Source organism: Copidosoma floridanum, unplaced genomic scaffold (genome assembly GCF_036245765.1).
Source record: "Copidosoma floridanum isolate Cflo_tuat_1 unplaced genomic scaffold, Cflo_Japanese_pri ptg000013l, whole genome shotgun sequence".
Classification (NCBI taxonomy): domain Eukaryota; kingdom Metazoa; phylum Arthropoda; class Insecta; order Hymenoptera; family Encyrtidae; genus Copidosoma; species Copidosoma floridanum.
Window position 1 is genome coordinate 12,812,679 of NW_028321890.1, and position 19,631 is coordinate 12,832,309.

A 19,631-nucleotide genomic window follows, 5' to 3' on the forward strand; every position below is an offset into this window, starting at 1 on the left:
GATCCGTGTCCCTGGGTAAAAACAGGCACACGTATAGGTTGCAGAGAGAAGTCGTTTGTGCTTGCCGCGAGTGAACTACATTAAAAAAAGTGCCTAATTATCGGACCGCGATGCCCTGGAGATCTCAAAAAGGCGAACGCCTGTAGGTTCCAAACTTCGAAGCACCAAAGCTCCCTCGAAGCTTGCAGGCGCACACATAGAAGTCTTTTTCCGGTGCGTTCACCGACAGCCGTGTATTGTACTTGCGCGAGGCTTCGACACGCCGTGACGAAATCGCCTGGCTTTCATTCTGCACTCATTCCTCGCGTTTATCGAGATTAAGCGTATCACTCAGAAGTGCAAAGTTATGAAAGTACGCAGCATGGCCATTATGGAGTTCGTTCGGATTCAAGAGTATGGCACACTGTGATGGAAAACGAGGAGGGAGGAGAAGAAGAAAAAAAAATCGTGAATAGAATGCATAATGTGACATTTGCCGGCGCGACTGTGTATGGACGGGTCTCCGAATGACAATGGCGCATTGAGGCAGCGTGACAATCGAGGCTCAAGCTCCTAATAGAATTACGTCGACGTTACACAAGAGAGCCGTTGTTGCCCTCGTATGGATTCAACTTTGGCGTTAAAGGTGAAATCACGACAGTTGCGTTTCTGACTTACTTCGTGGAAGAGAGAGAGAGCTTTTTCTCGCTCCGGTATCCGCTTGAAGATGAAGGACGCGAGTAGGCTCTTGAGGGTTTTGTTGAGGGTTTCGGAAAAGGCAGCGAACATCGCGAGGGTTTGCAGGCAGGACAAGGCACTTTTCGCCCTGCTCGTTCAGGAAAAGTCGACCGACGAGAAGAATCCACGGTTTTTTCAAGACTTCAAAACATTGGCCGACGTTTTGATTCAAGAAACCATTCGCCATGACATTGGCTTGGAGGTGAGATGTACATTTTACGACCAATGCCATTTCGTCTGAAGCATAAGAGCTTTTTACGCCCATACATCACTGGCAGAGCTTTAGTTGGTGTACGAAATAATTTTTTTAAACAATAATTGCAAGTGTATAGGTTAATTTCAACGCACATCGGAAATATTTTTATAAAAAAATTTTAAAAACGCGCTGTAAAAAGCCTTAAGTTTAAAAAATGTTGTATTTTGAATGAAACAAATAAAAAAAAGTATTTTATGTACAAAATGCCATAGGGCTTGAAAAAATTAAATTAACTCAACTAAATACAAAACTATTTGCAGAATTTTTTTTTTATTAAATTAAATACGAATATATTTCAAATCTCATTTAAATCGTCCTTTTATAATTGTTTAAAAATATTTAAGTTTGAGTGTTGTAATTGATTTTTCCAAATTTTTTTCCCATGTTCTACTCCACAAAATTAGAGAAATTCGCGGTACTCGTTTGCCAGTCCTTAATATTCCCAAATTATTGTTTAAACTAACAATACAGAATATAATTTTGTTTGAAGATATAATTTTGCAACTATAACTTGAACATACTATTTAAGCTTGGCTAAATGTTATTGTGAATCTTGATAATTTTTAATAGAGAGTTCAGAAAAAAGTTTAGAAAAGAGTTCAGAGTTTGTGAGGTAATTGTAATATAGAACTTTTTAGTTAGAAACGTTTCTTTTAGTTCATTATTTTTTCAATACTTTAATTTTATGACATTAAACACAACTCCTTGAAATTTAATGGCTTCTTCAACCTGATATTTTAAAGTTTTTTTTGCTACCTTTTACTGATTGATACCACAAACCTCATGTAATGATATATTGAGATATTTTTTCAGTTTAAAGTATTCTTTCCTTGCTATTTCTCATTAGATAACATCATTTTTGTCACGAGCAATTGATTTTTCTAATTTTTACAAGTCTAGAAACGAAATCATTTTTATTAATATAATTATTCATTTCGATCGTTATCTTCACCATTTTATTAACAATATCACCAGTTAGTTATATAATTGATAATAATACGATTTCAGCCAGTTAGAAAAATATTCAGTAGCTTAGAGTTTTTAATACAGATAAACGGATTAAAAGTTACTGTAGATACTACGGGAGATGCCTACGTTGCGTTTAGCCGATTCAGTGTACGATTCGTTTTTCAGAATAAAATAACCTTCCACTGGATCACTAATTTACCCAGGATTTATTGTTTCGTTCGTGTTATTTTTTTCTATGAAATATGTAAAAAAATTTCGATCCACGAGTGTTTCTTATCTGCAGTTGTTTTTTCTAAATATTTTGAAAAAAACAAAAAAAACACTGTCCCTCAAACTCCACACTACCCAAAACACCTACTCAAACTGACCCGAACAGAAATGAACTTCAGATTCTGATCTGGGATGGATCGAGGGAGTCTTTGGACGGAGAGTACGCAGTTTAGGATCCAAACCGGACCAGCACATTCAACATCTGAAAATTGATGTATAAGTAGATCCTACATAGACCTAGCTTGATAGCAATATCTGATTTACTAAAAAAGTCGCGTATACAAAAAAAAAATGTATCGCAAAACTTATTATTTTATTATTAAGTATGAAATTACATTTTTTTAACATCACCGTTTAAATGTATTTTGCTAGTATTTTTTTGCCAGTTTTTTTGTCCATAGACGTATCAAAAGTTTCTATTCTAGCATTATGTTTGTTTTTAAGTACTATTTTGTTTGACATAGGAGTTGGGATTTAACAACTTTAAATTATTTTAACAAAAAATCTGTTCAAGTACAAGTAGGTTGATACTAACGTATAAATCAACGTGTATAAAAATCTTCAAAATATTTTATATCCTGCAATTACTCGATGCTTGATTATTTTTTTGCATCCCATTCCATATCCTTCAAAACGTTTATTTAATCAGCTTTACTCTCTTCCTCTTTACGAATTTTTCAACTGTAAATCTTTTTAATTCACATCATAAAAGTTTATCTGTGCACTAAATCCCCTTTTATTCAATGTAATTATTATAAAACTGAAAACGAATTGAATGGATCTCAGCAAGCAGACGACATTGTGGGATGTTTTTGATTCCAAAGCTGCGCACACTTTAAATCAAAAATGGATCAGAAATACTGATCCGAATCGGATTTGAACGTCAGATTTTTTGTCGCAACCACCCCACATGAAAATTTTCTGATTAAAGAATATAAATTGATAAGACTCTATAAATATTTGCTATTAAAAAACATCAACAATTTGTGATGATTATTTTAATAATTGTATATGAGAAATTGTAGTACTACCAACGAAAATTTTGTGGAGTTTGTGATAGCCATTGTACATGCGATGTGAACGCTGAGAAACAAAAAGTTAATTAGATTAACAATTGCGTTCTAACACTATTTTCAGGTTGACTTTTGTTAGTTTTATACACTTTATTTGTTACAGTATAATTAATTTATAACGTAATTAACCAATAAATACGTATACGCTACTTGAGGTATAATTAATTTTTCATCACATCCTGAACTGGTTTTACTCTCAGTTTCCAGAATTGACTGGTGCTGTCAGAGGAGAAGAGAACAACGTTTTCAGCAATACGCTGGGCGAGACAATTACAGTCGAGATTTGTTCCAGCTTACAAAAAACGGCAGAGTTACTAAAAAAAGTTTTGGATGACGACGAAACAGTTGCCGAACTACTTTCCAAAGAAGTTCACCGGGACATAGAGATGTCGGATGTTCCAGTTGACAGTACAAACGTTCCTATGGATTTCGAAGTAGATATATCAGATCTCGGTATTTGGATTGATCCCATAGGTAATTCATAAAAATTCAGTAAAAATTATGTAAATGTTGTATCCTACCTATAAGTTTTGATTTCCATCGGTTCATTCGTTCTGTGATTGGTCGAGACGGGTGTTGGGCGCGTAAATTTGAAAATGAGATTAAATAATTAGTAGTTGAACCCATTGAATTGAGTAAAAATTAAAACTGTATATTTTACAGTAGCAAATTATTCAACTGTTCTAACAAAATCGGAAAATTGAATACTTGTTATTAACTGAGAGGGGGTTGGCTCGCGAAACCCTAGTATAAAATTAAAAACGATTGAAATCGCTTAAGGTTACCGATTGTAGATTTTTTTTTTCTTTTTTTAGTGAAAAATTAAGTTTTTAACGATGAAATCATAAATTATTTCACAGATTCGACTGCTGACTATATAAACGGTGGTGAAGTCATTGACGACACAACAGGGTTACACTTGAGCGGGTTGCGTTGCGTTACTGTACTTATTGGAGCTTATTTCAAAAGTTCTGGTCTACCTGTTATGGGAGTCGTTAATCAACCCTTTTTCACACAAGAAAACGGAACAGAGTAAGTGCACAAGTGGTCGTAGTAAGATTTAATTCTAGACATTTATTTATAATTTTCTTGAAATACCTCGAATTAATATAGAAAAAAATCGTTTTCCAACGTGATAGTATTTAAGTTACTTAAAAAAAAAAAAAAATGAATTAATAAAGATTTTTTGCTTTAAATTTTTGGGAGGTAATGTTTTGTGCTAAAGATTTACTTACGATTTTCTTCTTCAAGCTTAAGGTATAAGCTTAAGAAGTTATTTAGTGTCAATTTCTATAATCATTGAATTGAGTTATAATTTTATTAAATTTTATAACTAGTCACTCAAAGCTTACTACAAATTTTTAAAAATCTAAACTTTTTTAGAACTACATGGTATTTACCTTACCAGAAGATGTAAAAAATTTTCAATCAAAATATTTTAGATCCAATTTAACGAAAAAAAATTGTATCTCATTGCGTTGCAGCATATAATTAAAATTTTTACATGTAAAAAAGGTCGTATGTCATAAAAATTTTCCTTTCATTACATTTTTTAACAAAGAGCATGAGTAAACTTAGTGCTCATGAACTTTAAGGGAGCTCGAGAGCATTGTTTTGATTTATCATATTTATATTTAGAACAAACAAAAAAAAAAAAAAATTTTTTTATAGAGAAATTCTTGCAACAAGTGGTTAGTATTTTAGGATCCTAAAATAATTCTGCAACTGTTTTTGATAACATATGACATTAAATATGTAAAAGAACAGCTGTGCTCCAATGCAATGTGACATAATTCTTTCAAACTAAATTGCTTCTCAAAATTTTTTTTTTTTAACATTTGGATCTGAAATTTGTGTACATCTTGTAGAAAGGTAAATGTACATATTATTTTATAACATTCATTGTAAACAAATAAATTGAAGTGACATTCTTGTAACAAACGTCTAACAGCTTAGAGTTAAAGTTTGCCAATTCCAGATTGTCCCTTTAGAGTCCTGAGGTAGAAGTTTTCTCTAACTTGTTTTTAATCCGAATTTCATACAAGTAATTGAGTAAAAAACAGAAAAAAGTTCTAAGAACCTTGTTTAAGATTTATAAATTGCATTTTTTTCTAGAATGCTTGAAAAATGTATTTTTTAGGTGGAAAGGTACCTGCTACTGGGGATTTTCAAATGGCAGTTCTTCATGTTGTTCCATCCACAACGAAGAAGACAATAAAAACAAAATAGTTTTGATCAGTAGATCCGAAAACCCAAGTATAAAGTCGAAGTTAAGCGAAGCTCAATTTCAAATAATAGAAGCTGCGGGCGCGGGTTACAAATTGATAAGTGTTGCTTCTGGCAAAGCAGATGCTTATTTGCTCTCCAAAAATTCGACATATCGATGGGATGTATGCGGTCCACATTCAATATTACTATCACAAGGTGGAGGTCTTGTTGATTTCGAAAAATCTACAAGCGGTGTGGATTACTGTGATGCTATTATAAGGTATTCCCACGTTGATACGAAAGTTTGTAACGAAGGTGGATTAATCGCCTTTAAAAAAAAGAAAACTTTGGATGATTTATTAAATATTTTTTAATGAAAACTTAAACGAATTTTATGAGAGGGACACACTTTAAATGTTATAAATACCAAATGTTATACATATATATATACCAAATGTAAAGCCATGCTGTTGACAGTAAAGGATTTACATTTTGATCTCTTACTGGGAAAATGTACTTCAAGTATAGAAAACAGATTTTCGCCATACCCCACGTTTTGCCATATTTCTTAGATCAATATATGCTTATTTGGTTTCATTAGTCAATAAAATTGGTCTTGTTAGTTAATAAAATTCCATCAATTTTATTAGTCATTTAAATTATTTTGGATTTTTATTGGTGAAAATAATTTATTTGCCGCGCACGCATTGAAAGAGATATATACTTTAGAAAAATAACTGAAACGTTCACAATTTACGTTAGTGTTAATATCATGATTTAAAATATAATAAGATAACTTGATATGCAAACAATACGTTTGGGTAATGTACAACATCACGTGCTAACTAAAAGTTACTTTGAAGTCTAGTTGGAACCCATTTGCTAAGTTTAAAGTGCATACTAAAATCATGAATGATAATATTTTGTATTACTTGGGATGTCTGAAAACAAACTGTTAAGATACTTATTTAATTGTGCACGTTTAAAAAATGTGTTTCAATCAATATACCCTATACATTGCGAATTTATAAAAATATGTTGTACAATTTACATGTGATGATTGTGGATCTCTTGATGTGATATGGTATTTATTTTGTTTAATAAACTGTAAGTCTTAATGTTTAAAATAAATTATGAAAAGTTAAGAAAAAATCGATAACTGTACTTTATTTTACTGATTCCTTTATAAGCTCTTATATATCACAAATAAAGTAAGTACAACATTGATTCTTATTATACACGTTTACACAGATTCTTCTGCTTGAGTTTCAAGATGAATGAAATGCCGTTGACTCGGTGTGGAAGCTCTCGAGGGATTGTTGTAATTAACGCTAGCGCTTCTGCCTAGGTATTTAGTACTATTAATTCGTTTTGGTACGCTGACGTATGATGTGCAAGTGTTGACTCGTTTAAGACTGGAATTGTTTTGTCCATTGCCACCTTAAAAATTACAATGCGTCATTACTTTCAAACTTATAATTTACTAAATACATGTACATATTAAACAAGTGAATGATTGCAATATATGTAACGTTGATAAATTTTTGTAAATATATATTGGTTCTTATTAGAAAATAACCAACTCTTTTATTGATCTAATTGTTGTGTTTTAAGTACTTGTTTTTACTTTTGTAAATTTTTTACTCATACAATATCAGAATAAGTATTTTGTTGAGAAAAAGTATGTAACATTTGTAATTTTTATAATTGTTAATGCCAATTGTTCTAGCCATTTCTAGATTTTATGAGTTTTAGGGTACAGACTTATTTTTATAATGCCTTGTAATTCACAGACTGCCAACCTTTTGATTTTGCCGAATCAATGGAGTTAATACTTAAAATTAGCAGACAAAAGAAGGTTTGAGGTCAAATTAAAATACAACTCCAATATTAGCTGGGATTATTAATAATTTGATTGAAGTAGTGCATTTATAAAAGTTTTTAAATAGATTATCCTGAAACAGAGATATTGATTTTACAAAACCAATAAAATCAAGATAAAATTCAGTGGTGACAGGTATCAAGCAATATAAAAAATTTAATTAAATTAAAATTTAATTGTAAAATAGTGACGGATACCTTAGAATACAAAAATTACAGTTTCATTGAAATCCACCAGTTAAATTCTGGAAAAATACAACTGATTGAGTAAGTATATATGTCTATAAGCACCCCCATCACACATCCACATAATATCTGATGTTTTTATATACTTATAGGAATGCTGTTTTACGTAGAAAATTTACAGATTTCTCAGACTTTTTATTATAAATTATCTAAAAGTAACATTTTTTAGATATTTAAAGAATTTTTTTTTAAATTAGAAAATAACTAAAAAACCAATAACAAAAATTGAATATCTACTAAAAATTGAAAGGTATCCAGCAATAAAAAATTTTTTATAAATTGATTAGATCAAAATAATAGAAAAACAATCAATGAAACCAAAGCTTTTTTTTTAGTTGTCTTAGGTATCTATAAATTAATAAAAAAATAGGTCAAGGTTTATGAAAAGCCATTAAGGGAATCATGAAATATAATCAATAATATACGTAATCTCATATGCACCCATAAAAGTCTACATATATTTTTGTAAACTATAGTTTTAAAAATCATTTTTGTGTGAAATTCAACGATCTTTCAGATTCTTCAGCATAAAATGTTTTAAAACGACAAGAAAAGGCTAAAAACTAATTTTTCGAAGAAAATAGTTTTTGCGAAATAGATAAAACCGAAGTCAAATAATTACACATCTACACATCCATACACCGATGCACACAGAACCAGACACCTCAGCTAAAGTTCTCTGTTTCGATTCTAAATTTCATGAAACACATTTATACTTATCGAATTAAGAAATACTAAAAAAAAATTATAAGTGGAGCGTGAAGCATTTGGTCTTAAAAGACTTGAATCTACTGTGTATGCACGAATAACATTCTATTTTTTAAAAATACAATATTATTTTTTTGCAATATACAGGGATTACAATGGTAAGTAACATCCAACAGCAAATTTTTCTTTAACGAGAGTTCAGCAGATCTATTTACCTGTCCTGCTTGTCTTGTGACCAACTGTTGAAACAATTGAACCTGTCAGAGCATGTAGTCGAAATATTTTATCAAAACTGTGTGTAAATATTGAAAAAGGGCAATAAGAAAGACCTGGAGTTGTATAGTGACAATGTCATAGCGTCATTAATACCACCCATGTCCGAGAACCATGTCGAATAAGTTTTTAATGTTAGTAACGGTGGTCTAGATAATGATAGCGATGATGATGACGAAGATTTTACGATTGTAACAACTTTGCAAGAAAGTTTCAATACTACTGACGATTGCGCTCAAAAAATTATAATTTTAACCATTTTTAGACATCGGTCTTACAAAAAAACAGAGTTTGCTTTTTCAACTGCTACTCACCATATGATTACTGTTGCAAAAAATATTGCTACAGAGAAAGATATTTTAAGGAGGCTCCCTCGTGCAGAAATGCCAACCCACGTCGTAGGTCACAAATTTGCTCGCAAACTCAAGTATAGTTCGCATCACTGACGCAAGAGAACACAGTCTCGCTCAAGCGCTCGTACCGAACACACGCTTTCTGCGCACGCCCGTTACGCATCGCTCTTATTCAGACTTGAGTTCTCTCTAAACGGCCCTTTTCAGGGCTACCTCTTTCTCTTTCCGTAAACGCGACTTAGTCGAGCCGCGTGACTGTGTTTCCGCTAAATCTTACACCCGCGTACACGCCGCCCTCAAAGGTGGCCCAATTGGCTAGCCCTTCATTAGGGCACAGCAAAACCATGAAGACTGTGGATAATCCACAATTTAACGTCAGTGTGACTAAATCTTTCAACGCGCTGTTGAAAGAATCGGACTCATCTTCCGAGATGTTAGCGCCTAATAGTGTAAGTGACTGTGCAAGTGCTAGTGCAAGTGACATAAGTGCACAGCTCCCCCCAATGTCAGCCTTGACACATAGCCGGCCAGAGGATCAGCAATCCCTCGAGCATAATAGCCGGAATCCCCGCGTCAACCGACGCAACCTCCAGCAGGAGCGCAGCCTACTCTCTCGGGCTACAACAGTACCGCCCGAAATTGCCAAGGAACTCGAGAGCCAGAAACAACGGATCGAGTACCTGGAAAAAATAGTGAGTGAGTACTCAGTTCAGCTGGAAAATTCCATCCAGATGATTAATTCTTTAAAACTCTCCAACGAGGAGAAAGACGCGACCATTGCAGCACTCTCTGCAAAGTCACCCCGCACAGCGAAAACTCCGCTACCAAAAGGCCCGGGTCTTGTAGTACCGTCATCTCTAAATCGCGACCCCTTAAATCTTCTTAACTCTTCCTCTCTGGAAACCCGGAAATTCCCCCCGCTACCAAATAAGGTAAACAATACCTCGGCCAACTCCCCAAATACGAAGCCACCCCCGAAAAAACGGCGCACGCGCGACCTCAACGCGGACGATTCCGCAAACACTTTCTCCGAAATGGGGATAGAGAAATCCCCAAATCAGGTGCGACTACTCAGCTCTCCCTAGACAGGGAAAAACGCCTTCGACGGTCATCTTGAAGACCATGCTCAACATGACTTGGAGGAAGCAAACAGCGCCCCCAAAAAGAATGCACCTCCACCGATCACAATCTTGGACCAAAAATTATGGCCCAGGATTAACAAAGCCCTCATAGCGGAGAACATCCGTGTCCGCCGTGCCATTACGACCTCTGAAGGCACTCGCGTGTACCCCGAGAACGTCGACAGCTTTCGACGAATCGTCCATTGACAAGAAAAAGGTCGAGTTTACCACCCATCAGCTTCACGAGGATCGTGAAATGATAGTTGTCATCCGTGGAATCAACATCGGCTATATGGAAGCAGAGATCCTGGAGAGGATCCAGGAAAAAGTACCATCCGCCCGTCGAGTCTAGGGTGAACGGACCTAGTCCCTGGTTACCGTGTACCTAGATGCGTTGGATGCCAAATCCAACGACATCTATAACCTCAGGTCACTCGGGGGTACTTCTGTCAGAGTGGAACAGAAGCGCAAATCGAGTGATGTACCTCAATGCCGTCGCTGCCAAAAGTTCAATCACACGGCAGCCTACTGCCACGCCGCCTTCGTCTGTGGTTTCTGCAGTTTAAACCACGTTACCGCAACCTGTCCAAAAAAGGACAAAGACCAAGTCACCCCTCGCTGTGCAAACTGCAATGGTGAGCACCGCGCCTTCTATCGGGGTTGTCCGAAAATCCCCCAAAAAGGAGTTCATGCTCCAAAGAAAAGCACTACCCCTCCTCCCCCCCTTTTGGGAGAGCCACCCCTCGGACAACAGCCCAAGGCTCGAACATCATTCGCCCGGGGATGTCATACGCGAATGTGGCATCCTCTCAACAACTCCGAACAGGAGCTCCTCCCCCGACTTCTCTGCTCAACACACCCCCGACCACCGAGACAATCCTCCACTCAATAATGACCCTGCTGACTTGCCTCGACCAAAAAGTGTTCGGTCTCGAGGGCAACAGAACAGCAGCACGGTAGACAGAGACTTTACGCTACTCAACTAAAACGCGAACAGCATCACACACAAAACGACTGAACTGACACACATACTCCAGACACAAGACATCGACATTGCATGCATCATAGAAACACACCTAGACAACACAAAAACACTCTACATACCAAATTACACGGTACATAGACGTGACAGACGTGAAAAATCCCATGGTGGAGTGGTTATCCTTGTACGCAAGGGCATCTGCCACCGAGTCATAAGTACGGACGCTGCCAACTGCGAAGCAGTCAGCGTTAAAGTACACACCACCTCATCTGCCTTCATCAGGATCATCTCCCTCTATTCTCCTCCAACGGAGGATCCAAACCTCCAATGCATAATCCTGCTGTTTGACTCCAACATCCCTACAATAGTTGCCGGTGATTTGAACGCCAAGCCCACTCGTGGGGATGCAAACACGAAAATCCTAAGGGTCATTCCCTCCTCAAACACTTGCGCAACCTCAACATCAACATTGAGGTTCCAAATGAACCGACTCACTATCCCAGCTCACCAGGCCAAGACTCAGACATCTTAGATATAGTCCTGACGAAAAACTTGACCATCCCTACGGAACCACGAACATCCCCAGACCTCCCTTGCAACCATAACCCAGTCTACCTAGAGATCCCTAGATCCCTTCTCACCATACCCGTTACCACCAGCCGCATAGACTGGGTCCACCTTGCGTATAACCTCGAATCCTCTCCATTTAAATGTCGCCCCATCAGGTCCTAAACGGAACTCGACATAGCAGACTTCCAGACGAACTCAACAGGTGCACACAAGACGCCACCACAACAACCACAGCTCCCCAACATACACTTAAACTCCCCCGTGACCTCCTGCGTCTCATCAAGGAGAAGAAAAGAGTCCAGAAACACTGGCAAAAGCGGAGAACCCCCGAACTAAAAGTTCACCTCAACTCCCTTGAAAGGGAAGTCAAATCCCAAGTCTCCGAATTCCGAAACAAGGAATTCAACAAATTCACAGCCGAGGCAGAGTCCCACCCAAGAAATGCTTGGAAGGTCGTTAAAAAACTCCGTAACAAATGGCCTTCCCTCCCCCCCCCTTCAACAAGGGAACAAACTCTACTCGCTAGATTTGGACAAAGCAGAGATCTTTGCAGATTTGCTGCAAAATCAATGCTCTCCCAACCTTAGCGCTGAAGAACTAGCGCAGGAACACGCGCGAATCACCCACACGGTGCAGCAACAGGTCCTTGACAATCCAGATTTCGAACACTGCACACCCTTCAAAATCAGAGGCATCATCCGCTCCCTAAAAACTCGAAAAGCCCCTGGCAGTGACGGCACCTCCAATAGCGTCCTGAAAATCCTCCCTCAAAAATTCATCACGGCGATTTGCAACATCACCAACGCCATGATGCGCCTTCGTTATTTTCCAATTGCGTGGAAGGTGGCTACGGTCATCTACCTCCCGAAGCCGGAAAAACCCTTCAGCAACCCCGCGAGCCACAGACCCATTAGCCTACTCTCATCGCCCAGTAAAATCACTGAAAGCGTCATTCTTACCCTCCTAAACAAGCACGCCACGGAAAATAACATCCTTTCAGACGTGCAGTACGGTTTTAGAGCCAGACATTCGGCCATACAGCAGCTTCTGAGAGTTACCGAAGACCTCTCCGATAGCCTCATCCACAAAAACTTTACCGCGATAGCTTTTCTAGACGTACAGCAGGCCTTCGACAGAGTTTGGCACGAAGGCCTCCTGTATAAGCTTATTCAGTTAGGTTTTCCGCATTACCTCATCGGCACCGTCAAATCCTACCTATCGGACAGATTCATCCGCGTTAAAGTAGACGACTCTCTTTCCGACCCCTGCCCAATAACCTTCGGAGTCCCCCAAGGCTCCAAACTCTCACCCACCCTTTTTAACATGTTTTGCCACGATCTGCCCCAGCTCGAAAACATCAACACGTACGTTTACACAGACGACGTCGCGGTCAGCTGCACGTCAAAAGAACACTCTCGGTGCACCACCTTTCTAAACGAGCACATCGTCACTCTCCATAACTGGTATAGTCTTTGGAAACTGGTCGTAAACGAGGCAAAGACTATAGCCATGCTCGTCTTCAGAAAAAATCCAAGAAAGAAACTGCAGAAGATAAAGGTCAACGGAGTAAAAATCGACTGGAGTTACTCCGCCAAGTACCTCGGCGTAACGCTAGACCGTCGACTCACGTACTTTCGGCACATCAACAGCACCCGCGGTAAGGCATACGGAGCCATCGTACAACTAAAGACCTTCTTCAAAAACAAAGCAGTCTCCGAGAAGACCAAGCTGCGCACCTTCAATACCATCATCAGGAGCATTAGCACCTACGCAATGCCAATGTGCGGCGCTGCAAAGGGAAACTGACTACAGGGCATCCAGGGCCCTTTCATGAAGATACAGAGGTCGATCCTGGGCATTCCGTGGTACATCAGGAATACCCAGATTATCAAGGAGTTTAACATCGTCCCTCCAACACAAGCAGCCCCTGTCCTTGCGTCTAAAATCCGCGCCTCCATCACGGACCACCCAAACCCCACCATCGCCGCACTCGCGAACCTTCAACCCGGTCGCTTCGACCTTATAAGACGTCTCTGCGCTCTAGCACAGAACCCCGAGGACCCTCAATATACTCTAGGTCTTCAATATCCCCTGCTTCTTTCGGATGCATCATCTCCTTCTCCATGATCTTGACGTAACGAACGCGACTTCAATTCGTACGCTCCCTTCAGGAGCACCCTTTTATCTACCGTATCCTCTACGGCCTCAACCCAATACAACACTTACACTAAGCTCAAGTATGCTTCTAATCACACAATACCCAGCGGATTCACACATCTACACACACAAATACAATAACACAAAATCTAAGCTTCTCTAACTCTATTCCGGCGCAAGCCAATTTTCGAGCTTCGCCCAGATGCGTAAGTGCCCCCTCCTCTCATCTCTTCGAGAGCGAGTCGGCTTCCGAAATTCTCCGTTAGTTTCCTTCTTCTCTCTGCTCTTATGCCCTTTTGTCTTCTATTAGGGGAGTGGTCCTCACGGACCTGTCCCATGCGGGGAGGTTAGGCACACCGAGTGAATCCAACACTACCACCGGATTAGCTGGGGTGTCTATGAAGATTTTCCCCTCCTCGCTCCATCAAACAAACAAAAAAAAAAAAAAAAAAAAAAAAAAAAAAAACTCAAGAAAACATAGGTTCACCTGTGGAAATACAATGACTTGATCAATTTTTAATAGAATATCTCGAAATTTTCCAAGGTAACACTTACTTTGCTAGGCGTCATTCGAAAGAAGAGGTTTTTTTCTACAAAACGTGTGCGCTCTTATTACGGGAACTGTTAATTTATTTAAGTTTTTAAGTTGTTTTTATCGTATGTGCGAGCTCCAGCATAAGAATACGTGTTAGAAAGCGCTACATTAAATTAATAATATCTCGAAATTTTGCAGGGTAAGCGATTTAAATAGTTATATCATTTATATCATTGGATTCAGTATAGATTTTCAACTATTAAATTCATCTGGTCGTGGTTCGGGAACTGTCATGAGGGAGCCTCCTTAAGCAATCCGAGTTCTAAAATTCATCCACCTTTAACTGTAGATGATGAAAATGCTATTATTAGTTTTAATCAGTCTGATGACAATACTCAATTGATGCTAGGCAAAAAGGACTATGTTTTAGTCAAAGTCAATGGGCAGAGAGTACAGGTACAAAAACGCTTACTTTTGAACAACTTACAAAAGTTATTTCAATTATTTAAAGATATGTACCCAGCAGTAAAATGTAGTTTTTCAAAGTTTGACAGTTTACGACCAAAATATTGTATATTAGCAGGCGCCAATGGTACTCATTCTGCTTGCGTCTGTCCATTACATGAAAATTAATAGATGGAGTCAATTTGAAATCCATTACAGCTGATTCGCAACAACCGATATCAAATTATTGTGTGTAAGTCGTGTGTTATGTAAAGTTCAATCTTCAAATTGTTTTTTGGGATTATGTAATGAGTGTCCTGGTGTACTTATATTATCGAGCAATTGGAAAAAAATTTTGAAGATTAATTAACTGAAACTGTCAACTACAAATAGTAACAAGTGAAAGAACTTCAGTACAAACGTTAATATCCAGAGTAGATGAATATTTAGAATCTTTAAATAGTGGTTTAAGTAAATTGTTTCTACATTCTATTTTAGTAAATAAGCATACAGAGTTTATGAATGACAAAAAAAAAAGAAACTGATGAAAAATAAATGCATTGTAATTAGCAATTTTTCTGAAAACTACAAGTTTGTTGTACAAAATTATGTTCAAGGTATGCATTGGAATAACGATCAAGCAACAATACATCCATTTTTTATTTACTACGAAGATGACAAAGACGAATTAAAAATTAAAAGTTTTGTTTCTATATCTGAGTCCTGACGTCATGATACTGTTGCTGTCCATCTATTTCAAAGACAACTTATAAAATTTATAAAAACTCATTTAAAATATATCAATAAAATAATATACTTTTTCCGCCCTCGGGTGGTTTGGGGAGGCTGGTATTTCCTCGGGCGAAAAAGCAGTTTTCCGAAACTCGTTCGAAAAGTCTCCTTTACGACCCTCGTTACGGACCTCGCCTTCGGCTCGGGCCGCAAACCTTCGGTTCGCAAATAAAGACTTTTCAAACTCGTAGGAAAACTACCATTTCTCCATATCGGGCGAAAAGTGAGGGCCCAAAGTACTTTTCGTGCATGCGTCATGGGCCCAAAGTGGAACTTTTCTGCCCGCTGGGCGCAAAGTAATCACTATTCTTTGTACACCATAATTCATACTTTTTCTGTACTAGTGTGCATAAAATGGTCTTTTTTCACATTATTTGAAGTGCCAAAAATCAAATTTCCCACACTGCACATGAAAATAGTGTGCAAAACATATAAGTATCAGTTTTTCAAAGTTATATAATAATGTGAAACAGTATAATTGTGAATTATTTTAATTCTATAATGAGTGTTTAAAATTAAATTATTAAATTTGAATGAAATCATATTTATATACAATTTTTGAAGAATAAAAATGGATATTTTTTTAAGAACGAACAGTTTATGTTTTGTAGTCGCGGGGCAAAATTCTATAAGTTTTTGAAATTAAATTGTGAAATTTGGATGAAATCATATTTATATACAGTTTTTGAAGAATGAAAATGGATTTTTTTTTTTTAAGAACGAACAATTTAATATATGTTTTGTAGTCGGGGGGGCGAAGCCTCTCTCGCACTCGCGCATTCAAATGGATTGTAAAAAGTATTGGCGTTGCGTCTGTACGCAGTCTTACAACATATATCTACTGGAGTTAGCATATATATGGCAATACTTGCATACTAATTTGAGGTTTATAAACTTTAATTAATTTTTTTATTATACATGTAGAGTTGATAACCTCACTTTGCACCCTTAAGGAGAAAAATAATATACGCTACTCGAGCGCAAGTCTTTGCACCCTTGGGCGAACTTTGCGCCCTTCGACTACTTTGGGCCCTAGGGCGCAAAGTACTTTTCTACCCACGGGCCCAAAGTAGTCGGCGGGCGCAAAGTTCGCCCGCGGGCGCAAAGTGACACTTGGCGCTCTAGTGGCGTAATGTACTATTCGGACGGGGAAGGTGGACAGTATAAAATAAAAAAAATTTTTATAAATCTTTCACACCATGCAGAAGATTTTAAAATGGCAGCCGAGTGGCACTCCTACCCAACATCACATGGCAAAGGACCATGTGACGGAGTAAGTGGAACTCTAAAACGACTTGCTGTTAGAGCAAGTCTTCAAAGGGTGAATAATCCTATTCGTACACCAAAAAAGTTATTTGACTGGGCTGCAGAAGCTCTACCAAGTATAACGTGTTGCTATTCAACCAATGTCGAGTACAAAGAAGAAGAAAAACGACTATCAGCACGTTTTGAAAAAGCTCTAATAATAAAAGAAATTTTAAAATATCATTGTATGATTCCAATCTCACTTCAAGAGTTGGAAGCAAAGCAATTCTTTTTGTATGAAAAAAAATATTGTAAAAATTCTTAAGTAAAAAATGAATACTACAATAATAATAAATAACGACGCTAGTATATTAAGATGATAACATGTACATGTGGATTATTAGTGAATTTAAATCTAAATATATTACTTGTTTCTCTGAAATAATGTAATTGTTTATTTATTTTTCCCCAATTTTTTATAAAACTTTATTTGTTAATAAACAATATTGTTCAATTAAAAATGTAAAACATACTATAAATACTATTTATGAGATAATTCAGAGAACAATGGTTGGGGCGCCGACGTCAGGTACCGCGCTAGTTTATTTGATTTTTTGTAATAGTAATGATCGTTTCTCTATTTGTAGAAAAAGCAATGTCATGGCAAGCAATAGAAAATTAGACGTAGAATACGATGGTTGTACTTAAAACACGCTAAGTGATGGGTTTCATTAAAATTAAATTTACATTTTTTATAACAATTTGAAGTTTTTTATAAATTTTTTTGGATTTATTTTTTTCTTAAAATTCAGACTTACCTCCAAAATGAAAAAAAAAGTTTTCTCTAGCTTGAAATGAACTGGAGTCATAGATTTTTGAAAATTAGTCTTCAAGCAAAAATCACCAAAATCTCAAATTTTCAACCCTTATTATTTATAAAAAAGAAAAAAAAAATCCTCGAACATCTTTTTTCCAATGTAGAATTCGTAAAAAAAGTTTTAGTCAAATCAAAAATGGGTCGGTCAGAATTGCGTTCGGTTTGTAAAAGAATTACCCATTTAATCTTTCTATATTATACAGGTATTTAGGTAGGGCGAATGGTAAGCTCACATAGCAAGATAAAATTCGTTTAATGTATCTGTTATTTTAGCCCAACAAGCCTTCGGTAAAGCCCTCACAACACCTTAATATATCCCCTACAGCCCCTTCACCTCATTTGAAAAGCCCGTTGCAGCTACCACAGCCAACGAGCCAACCACAGTTTGTGATCGGTCAAAAACGAATACACTTTATATTATATCGTTGATAATTTTCTAATTATTTGAGGCTATTAGAGCTTCCGATTTAATAGTCATTTATATCTGAGTACATCTCTATTTTAATAAACAAGTCTTATAAGCTGTCGATGACTGATTTTAGACTAAAATTATATCATTTTAATAATCAAACAAGGTATATTATACCCTTTATCGTGGTGCTTACTCACTTTGCTTTGCTTAAACGGATTACCCGCTTTTGCCCCTCCTCCCATTTGCCATTTTTACTTAGGCACAACCACACCATCTGACGGATAAGCTTTCTTGCCACTTGAGATACTCCTTTTATACTATACTTAAACGAAAGTTTCAATGTCATGCAGTGGGAAGAGAAAAATTGAGTACAACACCACTGAGGTAATGTAAGTTTATAACTGTAAATGCCCAACAGTGTTCTACGCATGCATTTTTTAAACAAAAATAAAGTATGGATGACATTGATGGTTTTGCGGTTTGACTTTGAAACGGGTAAATGTCAAAACGATTTTCTTGAGAAAACGAACAAACAGAAATTGTTGTGTATACCTGTTTGTGCCATGCCCATGGTGCTGATGTTACACTCGTTGATCCGGTAGAGTCGCTTTATCAGTGGCAACCGTAGCAGTACAGCTTGAAAGCCTGCCCGAAAACGCGCGTTCATCCAGCAGTAGATAATCGGATTGTAGCACGAATGAGACATTGACAGCCAATGAAGAACGACCCAAGTGTACGACAGACCATCCCAATGCATTATCCCTCCAATATTTTTGTCCATCAGATACTGTAAAATATTGTTATTAGCAACTGCAGATCTGGCTTTCTTATGAATAAACTAAACAAAAATGTGTATGTACTTGCTTATGGTAAATGATGCAACAAAAAATATGGACATTATTGACTAAAAATATCTTCAGCATAATTACTTTTTTTCAACTCAAGTTAAAGTCATGGTATTATTATAAATTATTGTTTATAAAACATCATTGCATTAATAGATTATACTTTCACAAAAATTTAGGGTCAGAAATTTTGTTTTTTACAACAAAGTAAATTTTATAGTCAAAATTGGAATTTATAGATTCTTATAAGAATTTCCATGGGTATTTTGTAAAAAATAAAGCTTTAGTTGAATGTCTAAATGCTTACATTGAGTATATTAAAGGGTAACCAGCATAACGAGAAGACAAGTACAACAGCTAACATCATCTGTATCATCTGAAAGTGAAAAATAAGTTAGCGAAAACATCTGAGGCTTTGATTGTTTGACAACCAAGTGATTATTTTAAAGTTTTAATTCATGAGTTTAAGGCAAGAAGAAAAATCATGTAGGAAAGTTGGACTGTACAGATAAAAGAAAATTAAAGCATAAAATTAGTTTGTCAGTGTTGCGACTGATTTTTGTGTCATCATTTTTCAAACTTTTAAGCGCACGAGGAAATTTTTTTATCCTCAAATTAAAATTTGCAACGTACCGTTTAAAACCGGTATTTTCTATCAACTCAGGTTTTCGGTGTATCTTCCACCGTAATAGTTAAA

General features: G+C 36.7%; 2 protein-coding genes across 2 annotated transcripts in view; one reads left to right on the plus strand and one right to left on the minus strand.

Annotated features, from left to right (window-relative positions):
- Positions 1-133: 133 nt before the first annotated feature.
- Positions 134-6,777, plus strand: Ipp (inositol polyphosphate 1-phosphatase). Its single transcript, XM_014361880.2, has 4 exons — positions 134-919; positions 3,486-3,759; positions 4,146-4,317; positions 5,426-6,777. The coding sequence occupies exons 1-4, from the start codon at positions 707-709 to the stop codon at positions 5,865-5,867; spliced, it is 1,101 nt and encodes a 366-aa protein (XP_014217366.2). The 5' UTR covers positions 134-706; the 3' UTR covers positions 5,868-6,777.
- The window catches only part of LOC106645908 (RYamide receptor), a 75,309-nt gene continuing 62,336 nt past the window's right edge, over positions 6,659-19,631 (minus strand). Inside the window, exons 3-5 of the mRNA XM_089590965.1 lie at positions 19,242-19,310; positions 18,642-18,876; positions 6,659-6,933 (exon numbers count right to left, since the gene is read on the minus strand). Of these exons, the coding sequence (XP_089447091.1) occupies positions 6,737-6,933; positions 18,642-18,876; positions 19,242-19,310 (501 nt within the window). The 3' untranslated portion in view covers positions 6,659-6,736. The remainder of the gene's footprint in view (positions 6,934-18,641; positions 18,877-19,241; positions 19,311-19,631) is intronic.

What these genes read in the sequence shown, in the direction of transcription:
- Ipp (XM_014361880.2), top strand. Translation starts at nt 707, where the DNA reads ATGAAGGACGCGAGTAGGCTCTTGAGGGTTTTGTTGAGGGTTTCGGAA. An exon ending in GCCATGACATTGGCTTGGAG is followed by an intron (nt 920 to 3,485) that starts GTGAGATGTACA and finishes TTTTACTCTCAG; the next exon opens with TTTCCAGAATTGACTGGTGC. An exon ending in ACACAAGAAAACGGAACAGA is followed by an intron (nt 4,318 to 5,425) that starts GTAAGTGCACAA and finishes TGTATTTTTTAG; the next exon opens with GTGGAAAGGTACCTGCTACT.